This window comes from Sorex fumeus, unplaced genomic scaffold (genome assembly GCF_029834395.1).
Source record: "Sorex fumeus unplaced genomic scaffold, SorFum_2.1 ptg000036l, whole genome shotgun sequence".
Taxonomy (NCBI): Eukaryota; Metazoa; Chordata; class Mammalia; order Eulipotyphla; family Soricidae; genus Sorex; species Sorex fumeus.
In genome coordinates this window covers 10841784-10859753 of record NW_026606093.1, presented here as the reverse complement: position 1 = coordinate 10859753, position 17970 = coordinate 10841784, and the positions used below count along the sequence as shown (strand labels likewise).

The 17970-nt window shown below is 39.0% G+C and overlaps 1 protein-coding gene across 1 annotated transcript in view; it reads left to right on the top strand.

The window, feature by feature from the left end:
- Window positions 1–16092, top strand: part of NELL2 (neural EGFL like 2) — a 457184-nt gene extending 441092 nt beyond the window's left edge. The window contains exons 19-20 of the mRNA XM_056117742.1: window positions 1500–1724; window positions 15353–16092. Of these exons, the coding sequence (XP_055973717.1) occupies window positions 1500–1724; window positions 15353–15403 (276 nt within the window). The 3' untranslated portion in view covers window positions 15404–16092. The remainder of the gene's footprint in view (window positions 1–1499; window positions 1725–15352) is intronic.
- The last annotated feature ends 1878 nt before the right edge of the window (window positions 16093–17970 follow it).

Sequence of the window (17970 nt, the reverse complement as noted above, 5' to 3'; positions counted from 1 at the left end):
TTACACATGGTCTTGATAAAATAAATGTTAAACCTAATTTTAGAATTGAATGTGTGCATTTGTAAAACATCCCTTTCAAATAGGCTGAAAAGAAACTTAGGGGCTGAGAATATGACTGAGCGGCTATAAGTGCTTGCTCAGCAGATATGAGTTAAGATTCTGGGGCCCTCTTCACATGCCGGGGTTCCTGGCAGCTATTCTAGATGGGAGCCTGAGCAAGAAAGGGTCCCCAAGACAGCCCAATGTCTTCAAAGTTTCATCCCCAGCTTCATCCAGTGCCAGGCACTGCAGAGGTGATCCTGACAGCCAACACTGTCTAAGATCAAAGGTAATGTTGGAAAAACTAAAAATAAAACTCAGTGAAACACCAGTCTTTTTTAATTGGTACAAATTCATGGTTGCTTATTTCTTATTAGTGGTATAAGTAAAAGAAAGATTGATATGTATTCATTTATAGGCAAAATTTCACAGGCAATTCTTGTAACATTTATCCTTTCTATTTTTGTGGGGATGCTTTTAAGCAATGTTTCTTTGTTGCTGGTGCTTCCTTTTTCCTCTTTCAACCTCAAAGTCAATTGAAAGTACAAGGTCAGTTTCTGTATCTGAAGGTTGCTTTCATCTCCAAAACCGTGAGATTCAAAATTATGAGGAAAATAGGAATCACGTTAGAGCTAAATTTTAAAAAGATCTAATTCATACAGTTATCCAATGTGGAATAGAAGGAAGGCTGAAATCAGTTTCTACTTTATATTTTTAAAGTATCTCCACTGAGAAATATATGAATGAAAAATGAAAAACTGCCAAATTTCTGTCTTCAGTTCATCTTGTTATAAATGTTAAATTGGCATGGGGGGGTGGGGTGGTAAAAGAATAAAGACAAAAAACAAAAGAATTAAAATATCCCTCATAATAAATAATTCATCATGGGAAATATGCACTGTCTGTAGCACTGTCCTCCCATTGTTCATTGATTCGCTCTGCTCAAGTGGGCCCAGTAACATCTCCATTGTGACACTTGTTGTTACAATGTTTGGCATATCTAATACATCAGGGGAGCTTTCCAGGCTTTGCCATGTGGGCGAGATACTCTCGGTAGCTTGCTAGGCTTTCCAAGAGGGGTGGAGGAATCGAACCCGGGTCAGCCAGGTTGGCTGGGTGCAAGGCAAACGCCCCACCCGCTGTGCTATTGCTCCAGCCCTAATGAGAAATATGGCAACATGCAAATCTGATTATTTTTAAGTAATTAATTTTGCTTTTGTTTTAATGTTGGTCATATTTAATGCTTAAAGATTTAGAATTCAGCCCTATATCATAGTTCCCACTCTAACAGGAATTATGTAGATTACCTGCAAAACTTAAGATTTTGAATGTCTTGTAAATACTCATCAACCAAATTGAGCAACTATTTGGTAAACTCTCTTCTTCCCGCCCTGCCTTCCCTCTCCTGTCCCCTGCCCCTCCTCTTTCCCTCTGCCTTCACACTTTGTCCTCCTTACAAGCAAGGGGAAGTTGACTGCTGGCCCCTGCCTTGTCCAGAGGTGGAGTGCGAATTCAGTGTTCTCCCAGAAAACGAGTGCTGTCCTCGCTGCGTCACTGATCCCTGCCAGGCTGACACGATCCGCAATGACATCACCAAAACTTGCCTGGATGAGATGAATGTGGTTCGCTTCACTGGGTCCTCGTGGATCAAACGTGGCACTGAGTGTACTCTCTGCCAGTGCAAGGTAAAGCTCTTTAGATTCAAGACTAGGCCAGCTGCACCCTGGGCTCAGCTAGGTAGTAACGTGCTTAAACCTGGACAATGGGAAGCCTTTTCTCTCTCCATTTAGCATTCAAACGTAAGTGGGAGCAGTGCCGTTCAGCTATGTTATGCCAAGAAGGGCTAATGTGGACCTTCTAGTGCTTGCTCTAGAAGGAGGCATATGGTCAGAAACGGAATAATTGGTTGTTTATATCATCTGAACAGAAAAAGCCCACTTAAATTATCCTAAAATATCTAACGGTACAAACCTTAGAGGAAAAATAAAGCTAAACACTAAATTTCATGTGTCTTTTTTTTTGTAATTTTTATTAGTGAAAGACCATGAGGTACAGTTGTAGACTTACAAATTTGTGTGCCTGGGTTTCAGTTATATAATGATCAAGTACCCATCCCTCCACCAGCGTCCATCCTCCACCACCACTTATCCCAATATCCCTCCTACCCCCCACACCCCCCATCCCGCCCTGCCTCTGTGGCAGGCAGAAAACTATTATTTTATTGACTTTTTATCTGATACTATCTCATGAGATCTTTTATTAAGATTTACCAATAAAGCAAGTATCTTTCCAAAGCAGAAAATCAATATAAGAAAAAAAAAAGTGGGTATGTTTCTTACCTTGTTGTATTCATTTACATTGAACTGAATAATTTAAGATGTTATTTGCTGTCTTTATTTTTCAGTTGGAAAAAATCGTTGTAACAATTTTCTATTTTTAGCAGGAAAATAGAACATTCATTGTGCCTTTTATTTTAATACAAATAAAAAAAATAGATATAATGTTGACCATATATAGCATATAGGTAGTGAAGAAATTGAAATTAGATTATTTGATGATTCTTTCTAAGTATTTATGTTTTTCTCAAAGTCATAATTTTGGAATCAATAGCAAAACTAAATAAGTAATCTGAAGGATTTAACAACAGCAGCTGATTAAAGACACCAGATTCATATAGAATAGTCAAATATCTGTAAATGCTGTTTTTGAAAGTATCACTATTTTAAAAGTAGAGAAATTTAATTCAGATTCACTTAGTACAAATTCTTACTAAAGTGCCTTGATATAGCAGGACAAAAAACATAAAATACTTTATTCTTTGATATACTATCATTATCTGTTTGAAACCCAAATTTTAGCTCTTTCAATCAGTACAATTTGTCAATCAGGCAAAGCTTTTTGAGTTAACATTTTCAATGTTTTCTGAAAGTAAATTAGCAAATTTAAAAGTTACTACTATTACTGTGTTAACGGTGCTGTTGCTAAGTTAGAACTCAGTGACAGTGTTGCTTCGAAATGCATTTTATAAGTACATTTCACAGTGCGTATGTCGAATCTTCAGTATTACTGACATATATAATTTCTTTCATTCAGTTCCTTATACTCTTTTTGTTTGTTTTTGCTGTTGGTGCTCAGGGCTTACTCCTGGCTCTGTGCTCAGGAATCACTCCTAGTAGGGCTCATGTGGTGCTGGGGATCAAACCTGGGTCAGCTGTGTGCAAGGCAAACTCCCTACCCATTGTACTATCTCTTCAGCCCCTACTTCCTTAATTTATATCATTATTTTTGAGCAGTGATAGGCAAATCAAATATGCTTTTTCACAACTTGTTGCTTTCAGAGAACCATTTTTACTTATCTTCACACCCTATATCCCTTATTCCTTTTGACTGATAAATCAGTTAAGATACAATTTAATTTTTATTTTTCCAGTATCACTGTCACTGTAGTACTGTCCTCCCATTGTTCATCGATTTGCTTGAGCGAGCACCAGTAACATCTCCTTTGTGAGACTAGTTGTTACTGTTTTTGGCTTTTCGAATTCGCCATGGGGAGCTTGCCAGGCTCTGGCTTGAGGGTGGGATACTCTTGGTAGCTTGCCGGGCTCTCTGAGAGGGACGGAGGAATCGAACCCAGGTCAGCTGTGTAAAAGGCAAACACTCTACCACTGTGCTATCACTCCAGCCCCTTTTCTAGTATCAGATATATAAATGTAAATAAGATGTAACCTTTCCTTGAAATTATTGCCCAGTGGTTTATTGTTGAAAGCTATGTTGTTCAATATGGCATTCAGTAGCCACATACTAATCTTAAAAGTAAATGTTACTGCAATTTCCTTCCTGAAACATAGCAGCAATGTGTTAACACCTAGGCATGTGGCAAGTGGTTGTCTTATTAAACAGCACATATAGAGAACGTCTCTGTTGTTGAAGATGTTCTTTTAGGAAACACTAGTAAATAAATATGGTGTCTAAAGTAAGTCTCCATGGATTCAACATTTGGTCAAATTAGTTGAATATCCTCAAGGGAAATTCCATCATTTCTGTGAATCAGTTTGCTCACCTGAAAATAATAGTACCCACCCAGGAATAATTTTCTCACGCATCAATCAGCAGAGTATGAATACACTCACTAAACAACTACAGCTATTTGAAAAAAATACATTTTTAAATGGCATTTATGTAAAGAAAAATAATCTTAATTTTCATATATAATAGTAAAATGCATTTTGTAATAATTTCTAATAATAACAAGATGAACTAGAATATATAATAGTTATTTTATACTGTTAGTGATCAAGAAAAATTTATCAACACCCACATACACTTCCTTGATAACACACACACACACACACACACACACACACACACAGTTTTTGTCCTGTTAATCCCAGGTAAGAATCCAAAATTGAGGAACTAGAGCGATAGCACAGTGGGTAGGGCATTTGCCTTGCATGCAGCTGACCGGGTTAGATTCCCAGCATCCCATATGGTCCCCCAAGTACCGCCAAGACTAATTCTGAGTGCATGAGCCAGGAATAACCCCTGTGCATCACCGGGTATGGCCCAAAAAGCTCTCCCCCCAAAATATAAATAAATAAATAAATAAAAACAACCATCATATTTTAGAAAAAAGAATCCAATATAGAAAAGTACTTTAAAATGTAAGACTAGATGCATGACAATATTTACTTCAACATTATTTTTTATACAGAATTAAGGAAGAAACCAAAATGTCCAAGATGGACAGTGATTAAATTATAATAATGCTAAATGATATGACATATAATATTTGAGTACATTATAACAACATTATAACATCTCCAGAAGGGCAATGGAGAAGATTATTCATGACTTCTACTCAGATCTCTTTAATAGCCACATCCACTTGCCCACATACCACATACCACATGATGGATATGTCGTTCCCAATGTTCTCCCTTCCGAAATCCAACATGCCATCTCGTCGGTAAAGAAACAAAGAACACCTGGCCCAGACAAGATCAGACCTGAACACCTGAAGAACTTACCATCAGTACTCATCAATACATTGGCTCGACTCTTCACACACTACCTGTCTGAATGCAAGGTTCCATCCCAATGGAAAACCAGCAGGACTGTACTACTATACAAGAAAGGAGACATCCACGATATTGGCAACTATCGCCCAATCTGCCTATTGTCTGTCATCTACAAACTATTCACTCGAGTCATCCTGAATAGGATTAGCAGAACACTAGATGAAGGACAACCATGTGAACAAGCTGGATTCTGAAAAGGATTCAGTACCATAGACCATATCCACACAATAACCAAGCTCATTGAGGTATCTCGGGAGTTCAAGATGCCGCTCTGTCTAACCTTCATTGATTTAAAGAAGGCCTTTGATTCTGTTGAGACAGAAGCGGTCATGGAAGCCCTAGCCAATCAGGGCGTACAAACTCAATACATCAGGATCCTTCGTGAGCTCTATTGCAGATTCACTACCAAGATCTCACCATTCTACAAAGAAGTAATCATCCATATCAAGAGAGGGGTTCGGCAGGGTGATACCATTTCACCAAAACTCTTCAGTGCCACCCTCGAGAACATCATATGACGACTGGAATGGGAAAACATGGGAGTGAAGATAGATGGTCGGCAACTACACCACCTCTGCTTTGCTGATGACATCGTTCTAATAACACCAAACATCAGCCAAGAGGCACAATTGCTGGCCGACTTTGACCGTGAGTGTGGAAAGGTCGGACTACAGCTGAATCTTACGAAGACAATGTTTATGAGAAACAGCCTTGTTCTTGACGCTCCATTCGCTCTCAATGGAACCACCATCTCCGAATGCAACAGTTATATATACCTAGGTCGAGAAATCAACATGATGAATGACCTGGCACCTGAGTTGCGCAGGAGGAAGAGAGCAGCTTGGAATGCATTCAAGAGCATTGAAGAAATAACTAAAAAGACAACGAACCTCCAGCTACGAGCACATCTCTTTGATTCCACTATTCTTCCTGCATTAACATATGCCTCAGAGACCTGGACCCTACGAAAACAGGATGAGAACGCTATTCGGGTCTCTCAAAGAGGAATCGAAAGAACTATGCTTGGAATATTACGATTCACTCAAATGAGAGATAGAATCCGGAGTTCTGATCTTCGTCAACGCTCAAGAATCAGGGACGCTGTCTCATTTGCCAGGACATCAAAAATCAGATGGGCTGGACACGTAATGAGGTTTACAGACAACCGCTGGACTAGAGCCATTACTGATTGGATTCCACGGGACATCAAAAGATCACATGGATGCCCACCTATAAGATGGTCAGACTTCTTCGTCAAGACCCTAAATGATCGGTTTGAGGCTCTGCATGTTCCTAGAACGAACAGATACCATTGGGCTACGCTAGCACGCAACCGGGATGAATGGAGACATTACTGTCACCCGCTCGAATAAATCGATGAATAACGGGGATTAAGTGATTAAGTGATTAAGTGATAACATCATATTAAGTGTATGATTGCATATTGTTTATACTTATACAATTATGTTAAATTATTGACCTATTGAAATAGCAATGCTAATAACAATTAAGATAAAGTATGTATAAATGCTTACACTTTGCAGAGGCTAGAAAAAAGGAATATGAGAAGATGTATACTATGAAATCATACTAAAGTATTGATGATAGTAATATTTATATTACATATTATGTCATGAAAATTAAAAGTTACTGTTTTCTATTCTCTTGCTCTCTCTCTCTCTCTCTCTCTCTCTCTCTCTCTCTCTCTCTCTTTGCTTTTTGGGTCACACCCAGCAATGCTCAGGGGTTGCTCCTGGCTTTGCACTCAGGAATTACTCCTGATGGAGCTCAGGAGACCATATGGGATGCTGGGAATCAAACACGGGTCGGCCATGTGCACAGCAAACACCCTATCCGCTGTGCTATCTCTCCAGTCCTTGCTCTCTCTCTCTTTTTAAATTTGCACTGACAGTTGTCAAACCCAGGGCCCCACACATACAAAACAAGCTCTTCACTGCTGAGCTATATGTTCCCAGCCTGAAAGTTACAGTCTTATTCTAATCTTCACTTTTAAGGTGAAAATCTTCACTTTTAAAGAGTGATGATGACTTTAAGAATAAATATGCAAATATTCCTTATATAAGTAATATTCCTTATATGTACAGGAATAAGAGGACTTGTTATCACCATGAAAATGAATTTGGGGCAAGAAAGCTAGGAGGGTGACTGAGGCACTTTTTGCCTCACATGCGTCTGGCCTGGAGTTCCCTCCCCAGCACCCCATATGGTCGCCCAAGTAGCCATAAGAGGACAGATGATTTCTATTCCTACTAACCAAACTAATCTTAGTAAACCACCTTCTGTTAATTTCTAGGTTGAATTGGTACAATTGCATATATGATTCTGTGATTTTGATAAATTTTGGTCTAGAATACTCGCAACCCTCTAGAGCACTCTGTGCTTAGGGTTACTCCCAGCACTACATTGGAGACCACCCAGTGCTGTGGATCCAACTGGGGATGGCTGCTTGCCAGAATTAACCCCTGTACTCTCTCTGGCCCTAAAATTATGTTCCCCTTTTTTTGGAAGAGCATTCGATGGTGCTCGGGGGGGTTGCTTAATAATGAGAAATTTCTCAATAATTCTTGCATTTTTATTAAATGTAGCAATATTTGAACTGAAGAGTTTAGATAACATTTATTGTAATTTTTGACAACGTTATTATTATTCTGTCACTTATTTTCTTCGATCTCATCTGTATTATGCCTCTTTTTTAAATTAATATTTTATATTTTTATGTTTCATTAGAAGCATAACTATTGCCATAGTTGTCAATCTATATAAATTTATTTTTTACGGTATAATCTGCCATAAAATTCAATAATTTGTTGTAGCACTGTCCTCCCACTGTTCACCGATTTGCTTGAGTGGGCACCAGTAATGTCTTCATTGTGAGACTTGTTGGTACTGTTTTTGGCATATCAAAAATGCCTTGGGGAGCTTGCCAGGCTCTGCCATGTGGGCGGGATACTCTCTATAGATTGCACCTCATATAAATGTAAGAACTTGAAAACATCAGAATAATATATTCTATAGCACAGAGGTAGGGCATTTGCCTTGCATGCGGCTGACCCGGGTTTGATTCCTCCGCCTCTCTCAGAGAGCCTGGCAAGCTACAGAGAGTATCTCGCCCACATGGCAAAGCCTGGCAAACTACCCATGATGTATTTGATATTCCAAACACGATAACAACAAGTCTCACATTGATGACGTTACTGGGCCCACTTGAGCAAATCAATAAACAACGGGAGGACAGTGACAGAGACAGGGACAGTACCTTTTATAGTATAATAAATATATATTTATGATTACACTATAAAATATAAAGTTCCATGTTATTGTTTTTGCCTTCTTAAGTCAATTGTATACAGTAGCACTATAGCACTGCCCTCCCGTTGTTCATTGATTAGCTCGAGCGGTCCCAGTAACGTCTCCATTGTGAGACTTGTTGTTACTGTATTTGGCATATCGAGTACATCACGAGGAACTTGCCAGGCTTTGCCGTGTGGGCAAGATTCTCTCAGTAGCTTGCAGGGCTCTCCGAGAAAGACGGAGGAATCGAACTCAGGTTGGCTGGGTTGGCCGCGTGCAAGGCAAATGCCCTACCTGATGTGCTATCGCTCCAGCCCCTTATATTCAGTAAGGTTAAAGAAATAAGTATACGGACTTCTATTTCCACACATATTTACTATTTCTTACGCTCTGTTTCTTACGTAGATTTGAGTCGCCATCTACTCAAGTCCCTTCAGCTTGATACTCAAGTCCCTTCAGCTTGAGTAACTTCCTTTACCATCTTCTTATTGCTGGTCTAGTGATAACACATTCCTTAAACTTACATTAATCTGCAAATGTGTTTTTTGCCATCTCTCTCTTTCTTTTTTTAACTGATGCATTAGGTCTGCTATTGGGGGAGGAAGGACTGTCTTTATTCTCTCTGTTTGCTGTTTTTTTTTAATATCTGAATTGATGTTTTCATCCAATTTGAGAAAATACTGGCAGTCATTTAAAAAAATATTATTTATTTATTTATTTATTTTTGGTTTGGGTGACACACCAGGCTGTTCTCAGGGTTTGTGCCTGCATCACTCCTAGCAGGGCTTAGGGAATGATATAGTTTCCCAGGGATAGATCCCGGGTTAGCCACTAGCAAAGCAAGTTAAGCCTTACATACTCTACTGTTTTTCCAGCCCCATCATCATTTTTCTTTCTTTTTTTCTTTTTCTTTTTCCATTTTTTATAATTTTATTTATTGAATCACCATAAGAGCAGTTACAAAGCTTTTGGGTCTAAGTCTCAGTCATACAATGAAACACCCGTACCTTCACCAGTGCCCATTCTCCACCACCAAAAATCCCAGTATACCCCCATTCCACACCCTCCCCCTGCCTGTGGGGCAGATGATTTCTACCTTACTCTCTCTCTACTTTGACCACATTCACTATTTCGACACCAGACCCACCATTATTTAAGATTTTACCCCAACACTCAGATCTGCTGAAAAGGCAACAATAGACAATTTGTGTTCTTTTGCTGGTTATGAATAACATATGATGTCGTGTGGCTGCAGTAGGGCCATGTGGTTTTGAAATTCTGAAATTTTAACACTTAAATCTGGAGGGATTTCTGCCAAAAGCCACTGGGTTTAGAGATCTGCTCCCGAGTCTTCGGGATCATGGCCATTGAGCAGCTTGATGAGGAGCCAAAGAGGCCATTTGTGGGCGATGACTTGGGGTCTCATTGGGGTGGGGAAGACAGACCCGGCTCCACCTCCCCTGCCATCCCGTGAGACCCAACAAGTTTCATCACTGCGGGCCCAAGCCTGACTGTCCAATGGCCTCTGGAGGATGATAGCCACCAAGTCGCCAAGAGGGAGCAGGCGGAGGGACAGCACCCATTCCCCCCTGGGGTGGCCCGGTGACAGTAACCTACTGCAGGGTCCGGACACATTTCTGACAAAAGCCACTAGGTTTCGAGATTTGTTTCTAAGTTTCTGGGATCAAGGCCGTTGAGCAGCTTGATGAGGAGCCAGAGAGGCCGTTCATGGGCGATGACTTGGGGTCTCGTTAGGGTGGGGAGGACAAGCCCGGCTCCACCCTCATCCCGTGAGGCCCTGTGTGTCTCGTCACTGGGGGCCCAAATGTGACTATCCAGTGGCCTCAGATGGATGGCAGCCACTGGGCCACCAGGGGGAATAGGCCAAGGCACGAAACTTATTCCCACCTGGGTTGGCCCAGCACCGGTAGCCTACTGCAGAGTCCAGACGCATTTCTACCTAAAGCCACTGGGTTCTGAGATTCGTTTCTGAGTCTCTGGGATCATGTCCATTAAGCAGTTCAATCAGGAACCAAAGAGGCCTTGCCTCCAATTATATAGCTGAGCCGGAGGTGGTTTGTGGGTGTGTTTCCCACATACCTAACTTTTGGCCGTTTACTTTCTTGGTAAACTTTGCCCCAAGTTTTTGGGGTCTGGCCAAAGGCACAGCAGCAATTTTGGGGTATCTGGAGGCGCCATGAGGCTGCTGATGCACTCGCCTCACAGGTACAGATTGACCTGCTGGCAGCACCATACCCCCGACCATCATCATTTTTCTTAACTCATTTTTCCTGCCAAATTAGCTTCCCCAAATTCTTTTAAGATTCCAAGTATGCATATGTTATATGACTTAATGACTATTCTGAATATCATGGGGGTTCCAAATTTGTCCTTTTTTCCTGTTTCAAGGATAGAATAATTCCTATTGGATTGTCTTCAAATTTGTTACTCATCTGTTATTTTAATCTGCTATTAAGTCTGATTAAATTTTTGTTCCAAATACTGTACTTCTCAGTTTCAAAATTTTGTTTTAATTTTTTGGCATTTCTATTGCCTTCCTGATATTTACTGATTTGAAAAATTCATCATGACAACCTTTTATCTTTCAAGCATATGTAAATCTACAGGCATATATGTGATACCTTCAGGTTTTCATCTCTGAATGCTATCATCTGGATTATATTCCCCTGATGCTATCATCTGATTATATTCCCTGCTTCAATTCCCTTTGCTTCTATTGCAGTCTCCAGGGATTGCATTCTTGGTTGTGGGATAACGCACTTTTGGTTGTGATGTGTGGATGCATTTGGTGGCATTGAACCAGAGATCACACGCTTTTTGATTTGCCAGAGATCACAGCGACCATGCTAAGAATCACATGTGGTAATGTGGGGCAGTGCGGAGAATTAACTCATAGTCCCCCTGACACTGCATGCGAGGCAGGTCTTTACCACTGAGCCCTGACCCTGAACCCTGTGTTATATTTGAGTTTCTATTCCCTACTTTTCTTCTGATGAGGAATAATCCTTTTCCTCCCTTTTTTGAACATGACCAATAATTTATATGGATTATTATATATCATGAAATACAGGTAGTATAGACTCACTTTTTTAATTTCCCCAGTAGAATACTAGTAATTTTTGTTCAAATAAATTCTCATTTAAGTACCAGTCACCATGCAATTAAAGTGATTCTGCAGTAGTTAGGAGGCACTCTGCCAAATTTATTCAAAGTTCGAGGGAAAAATCTTTAATCTTGAAACATTGTTTTTCTCTTAATCCTTCCATTTTGGGCTGTCAGTGGAAACTTTGAATTGCTCGTCAGTCCTCTCAAACATGGTAGGGAAGAGATTAATAACACTTCTATTTTCTGTGCAACATCTGAAACATCAGTCCAGATGTTTCAGTGTTCAAACCATTCATTCTCAGTCTCTTCAGAATCTCGTCTGCCACTCAAAGACCAGTCAAAATTTGAGATGTCTCTATGTTGATTTATTTACTCCTTTCTAGTGTTTTCTTGCTAAGTTTCTAAGCACTCTTGATAGCACTCTAAGTTGTTCTCCAACATCCGGGTCTAAAATATAATCCTGTAAACCATTCTAACAATTTCTTCTCCATAAAGTTCAAATTCAAATGTCATATATTAAGTAACATAAAGCTCTGAAAATTTCCAAACTTTTTATTTAAAGTCATACAATTTGAGGAGTCAATACTTCCAGAAAGTAGTATACCCCTGACATCAAATTGTCAATGAACTGTGAATTATAACAGCTTAGATATAAAAAATCTCTGACTCTAAATGTGATGATAGCACTGTGATGATTGCTGTTGGGGAGCCAAGAAAAGGTTGTTATTCTTTCCCAGTCAGAATATGAGCTCTGTTTGATAATTTAGAAAAAAGATGAGGATTAAGTTAAATTAATATTAATTCTTCTTAGCTACAGACTGGCTTTTCTTCTATTTAGTGTGCATTTTAAAAAGGCTGATATATAATCATTCTTTTCCTTTTTTAATCTTAAAGCGACAAATACTTTTTTTTTAAATATAGAGGCTGGAGCGATAGCACAGCGGTAGGGCGTTTGCCTTGCACGCAGCCAACATGGCCGACCCGAGTTCGATTCCTCTGCCCCTCTCGGAGAGCCCTGCAAGCTACCGAGAGTATCTCACCTGCACGGCAGAGCCTGGCAAGCTACCCGTGACGTATTCGATATGCCAGACACAGTAACAACAAAGTCTCCAATGGAGACGTTACTGGGCCCGCTAGAGCAAATCAATGAACAACGGGAGGGCCTTTACCTTTACCTTAAATATAGGAATACTGCTATTTATTCAGCCACTGATTAGCTTATTGAATTGGGCATGAACTCCACCTTACTTTTTTTTCTATTTTTTTTTATAATTTTATTTATTGAATCACCGTGAGAGTAGTTACAAAGCTTTCAGGTTTAGGTCTCAGCCATACAATGAAATACCCATATCTTCACCAGTACCCATTCTCCACCACCAAAAACACCAGTATACCCCAATCCCACACCCTCCCCCTACCTGTGGGGCAGATGATTTCCACGTTACTCTCTCTCTCTACTTTGATAACATTCAATATTTTGATACCAGACCCACAATTATTATTTGGGATTTTACCCCAAAACTCAGATCTGCCGAAAAGTCAACAGTAGACAATTTGTTTTCTAATGCTGGTTATGAATAACATATGATGTAACGTGGCTGCAGTAGTGATTTTGAAATTACGAAATCTTGACACTTAAATCTGGAGGATTTTCTGCCAAAAGCCAGTGGGGTCCGAGGTTTGTTTCTGAATCTCTGGAATCATGGCCGTTAAGCAGCTTGATCAGGAACCTGAGAAGCCGTTTGTGGGCAGCGACTCGGGGTCTCGTTGGGATGGGGAGGAAAGGGCCAGCTCCATCCCCGTCCCGTGAAGCCCCGCGTGTCTCATCACTGCAGGCCCAAACCTGACTGTCCAGTGGTCTCTGGAGGATGGCGGTCACCTGGCCGCCAGGAGAAACAGGCCAAAGCACGAAACCTATTCCCACCTTGAGTGGCCCAGAGCTTGTAACCTACTGCAGGAGCAGGACGCATTTCTGCCAAATGCCATTGGGTTCCAAGATTCGTTTCTGAGTTTCTGAGATCATGGCCATTAAGCGGTTCGATCAGGAACCAAAGAGGCCATGCCTCCAATAATATAGCTGAGCCGGAGGTGGTGTATGGGTGTCTCCTACATACCTAACTTTTTGCCATTTACTTTCTTGCTAAACTTTGCCCCACGTTTTTGGGGTCTGGCCAAAGGCACAGCAGAAATTTTGGGGTATCTGAAAGTCTGATGGAGTCATCAGACTGCTGATGCACTCGCCTCACAGGTACAGATTGACCTGCTGGTGGCACCATATCCCCTGAGTGACAAATACTTTTTAATTTTATCATATTTAATTATAATACATATTCAGTAGCCTAAAGAAGACTATCTGTAAGAAATATAGTCAAGTGTTTTATAGTCAGACTAACTTCGATATTTAATCTCAGATATAAGTAGTATTGACTGTATAGTTTTGGACATGCTAGTTAAGTTTCTGATACTCAGTTTCTGAATCTAAAGAATGGGACTCTTAGAATTGATCTTTGGGGGAATAATGTGAGGTGGAAATTATTGAAAGTGTCTGGCAGAGTATCAGACACCAAGTATGAATTCAGGAAATAGGTTAGTGTCATCTTTGTGATTGTAGTAATGAGATAACACAATTGCTATTAAATGGTTAAAGAAAGGACTGAAATGAATAAGATATGAACTTTGGGGATAATATTCTGTATTATGGCATTTTGTTATAAAAATAGGTAATTCATGTCTCTCTTTTTCTCCATATCTTTTTCTTCATTTTTACACCACTTTATTCGCTAACTTAAAATCACATCAATTTTTTTCAGTTACTTAATAATTTCATTTCATCTGAAAGTCCTTATTCTTCTCTTCCCTGTGCTTTTGGGTTATTTTTTCACAAAACCGTCTTGAGGGCTTGTTTTATTACCTCTATAAATGAATTTCCCCTGACCATGCTATCTAAGTAACTAATATTTTTTTAATCTTATAAAACTGCTGCATTGGCTTCCTTTCTAGCACATTTTACAAGTTTTATTTTCATTTTGATTTGTACTAGGTAGTTTTCTCCCCATTAAATTGTAATTCCTGACCTATGATGATAGTGACCCTGTCTACTTTATCCATGTGTATAACCACTGTATTTTGTGAATGAGTAAATAAAAGAACCAATATTATCTAAAATGATGCCTGGGGTAAATAGTTAGCCTGTTAGTTTGCCTTAAATAATGAGGCACGGTAGTTCTGTAACAAGTACAACAAATTGACCTCATCACATATTACCCCATGAAAGCTGACAATGGAAATAATGAATGTCTGGACTGTCGTTTTATCAGTTCTGGGCTGAAGATCTAGGGAAGAAAATTTTCTTTTTTGTATAAATGAGAAACACAATCTGATGTTCCTCTTTTTAACTGAGCTGATATTATCAATTCAGATTCAAGAAATTCTCTAAATCTTGTTTTGTGTAGACTTGGGACCTACATGAAATATTAACTAAATAAGATAGCTTTCATAATATTTATAGACTCTCACCACCCTTTCAACATCCATTAACTAATGAACTTTGTAAAGTAGCAGTGAAAGATTGCAGTAATGTTTAGTTGCATCATTTTATAAATGTTTACAGTATGATACATGTTACTTTTCAGAGACAAACCAAAGGTTAATTTCTCAAACTTATTGCTGTTGGCTTTAGCCGCATATGATGAAGAATCTTTATAGATACGTTTCTTCTTTCTTTTTTTTTTCTTTTGCTTTTTGGATGACACCTTCAACGTCAACATTCACACCTATTTTCTTTCCCTCCTTTACAGAATGGACACACCTGCTGTTCCGTGGATCCGCAGTGCCTTCAGGAACTGTGATGAGAACTGTCTCCTGGAATGTTTTTCTTTAAGAAGTTTCTTTTGTTTAAAAGACTCCCCCCCAAAAATGTTAAAACTTAAATCTTTTAAGTTTTAAGTTAAAAGTTACAAAAAAAATGTTAAAACTTAAATTTGGAGAAGCTGAGTTCAGCTTTGTTAATAGCTGAATGAACTTTCAATTATAAAATTTGTGGAGCTTGAGAAACCATAAAAGGAAAATTCTTGGGGAAAAACTAGACCAGAACTCTGCTCTACTTTGTCTGACCTTACCTTGTAGAGGAACATGTGCGTCGCACACATAATGACATCTGGACATAAGGCCCGAGCCCGTTAGCAGTTGCAAGGCTCCTGCTTCTTTGGTGCAGAAAAAATTTTCTTCTTATCAGAATCTTCATGAATCAGTTAGGTTTCTCAAAACAAAAATGCAAGGCAGTGAAAGAATTATATTTTCAGAAACAAAGCAAGAAGCTATAATGTGTTCTGTACAGTATACATACTGAAAAAGAAATCTGAAACAAGTTACTGTAATGATAAAAATAATGCACAGGCATGGTTACTTAATCTTTTCTAACAGGAAAAAACGCCCCCATTTCCGTGTTTTGCTGCACTTAATATTATTTGGTTGAATTTGTTCAGTATAAGCTTGTTCTTGTGCAAAACGAAATAAATATTTCTCTTACCTTATAACACATCAGTGTTGTGTTTAATATGTTCCTTTTCCCCACAGTTTCTGCATCATACAAGCTGCTTCCTAGAAATTCCTAGAACTGCTGATGAAAGACTTCCACCAGACTATTTCCAAATTGGGGTGATTCTCACTAAACTGTATGCCCAATTAGAAAGGTTCTTTTGTTTATAAAAGCCTTATTGGAAGGGTTATAGATAATCTTATTTCTTCCCAGTCACCCATTCTGCCCAGTTTTATACCTAGATCTTCCCAGTCACCTGTTATGCCTGTTTTACATCCTGGTGGATAACATAGATAGACTATGTGAGTTGTTCTGTTGTTCACGGGATTCTAGTTGACAGATTCATCTCTGGGAGGGGTGGGCCTCCCTGCTAAGCTGTCCTTTACAGGTTCCAATAACTTCTCTTTGCCTCTCACTTGCAGATAGTAACAAGTCTGGCTGGTTTGTCCTTGGGGGTGAGGAAAGGATGTATCTGCTCTCTTCCTTGATGCTTTTCCTATTTTTCATCACATAAATGATCACTTTGTTAAACTCCCTACAAGGAACCAGCTCAAGGGTGCCGTCTGTTCCTGTCAAGACTCCAGCTGATACACATAAGGGAGGAAGTACGTAGCCATTGGGAATAGCTTCGAAAAGGAATCCTTTGCATTTTCATACAAAAATATGAAGAATCCCAATGTTGTAAGGAGTATTATGATTTTACATATTAAATTTATTGGTACATTGAAATTACAGGGAGAAAGTAATAAATGGGTGCCCACAAATGATAGTTAATCCACTATTTTCTTATGCATAGCATAGTTTTTGCACTGAGGTAAGGTAAAAATGAAACACAAATATTATCAAATTAAATATTTATTGATATTTTTTATTTAAATAAAAGTAAACAGAATATTACCAATACAGCCATAGAAATGGAAAAGTGACTTTTAGACTATACCTTCACCATTTTATGGAAACCCAGTATGAGTTGAACTAAAGGAAAACTTAAAATGTCTTAATACTTAAGACATGCACTGTTAGCACTGTTCTCCCATTGTTCGTCGATTTGCTCGAGCAGGCACAGTAACTTAAGGCATGTATAATATTTATTGAATGTGTAAATTTAAGTAATTTTTTGTATTTATTGAATTTATTATAAATTGACTTATTTTTCATAACTTTGTACTAAATTTTCAGCAGAATATTTATTAACCTTTATTTATTATGGTAAGTAGTAAGTAAGTCTCCAAGGAATGTTAATTTGACATGTATTTTTATTTCTATATAGAGACTTGATTTTGTTGGTTGTTTTGTTTTGGGGCCACACGAGGCGATGCTCTTAGATTACTCCTGGCTCTACACTCAGAAATTACTACTGGCAGTAGTAGTGGGCAGGAATGCTGGAGGTCTAACCCAGATCAGCTGTGTACAAGCCAAATGCCCTACCCACTGTACTATTGCTCCAACTTCCAGGCATGGAATTTTCTATCCTCCCAAGTATACTTTAATGATAGAGTAAGAAATACATTATGGGAGTATGAATACATACTCATAATCTCCATACTGATGCATGCGTATTTAGTCATCATTTATAAATTTTATGCCCATTTTGTTTGTTTTTGGGTTTCTCTTGTCCTCACTGAGAGATCACTCCTGGCAGGTTCAGGGGACCATTGGGAGTGCTAGGGATCAAAAGGGATTCAACCCTGGTGTAACATGAGCAAAGCAATTGTCCTACCCTATGTACTCTACTACTGTGTCATTTTTAATTTTTTAAGTGACAGGGTTTTCCCCTAAGGCTTTGAAAATGCATGGTAAATTATCACTTAACTACATTCTAGGCTGATATTTTATGCCATTTAAAAGTAAGATTAAAATGTATAGTCCTATAAGGGA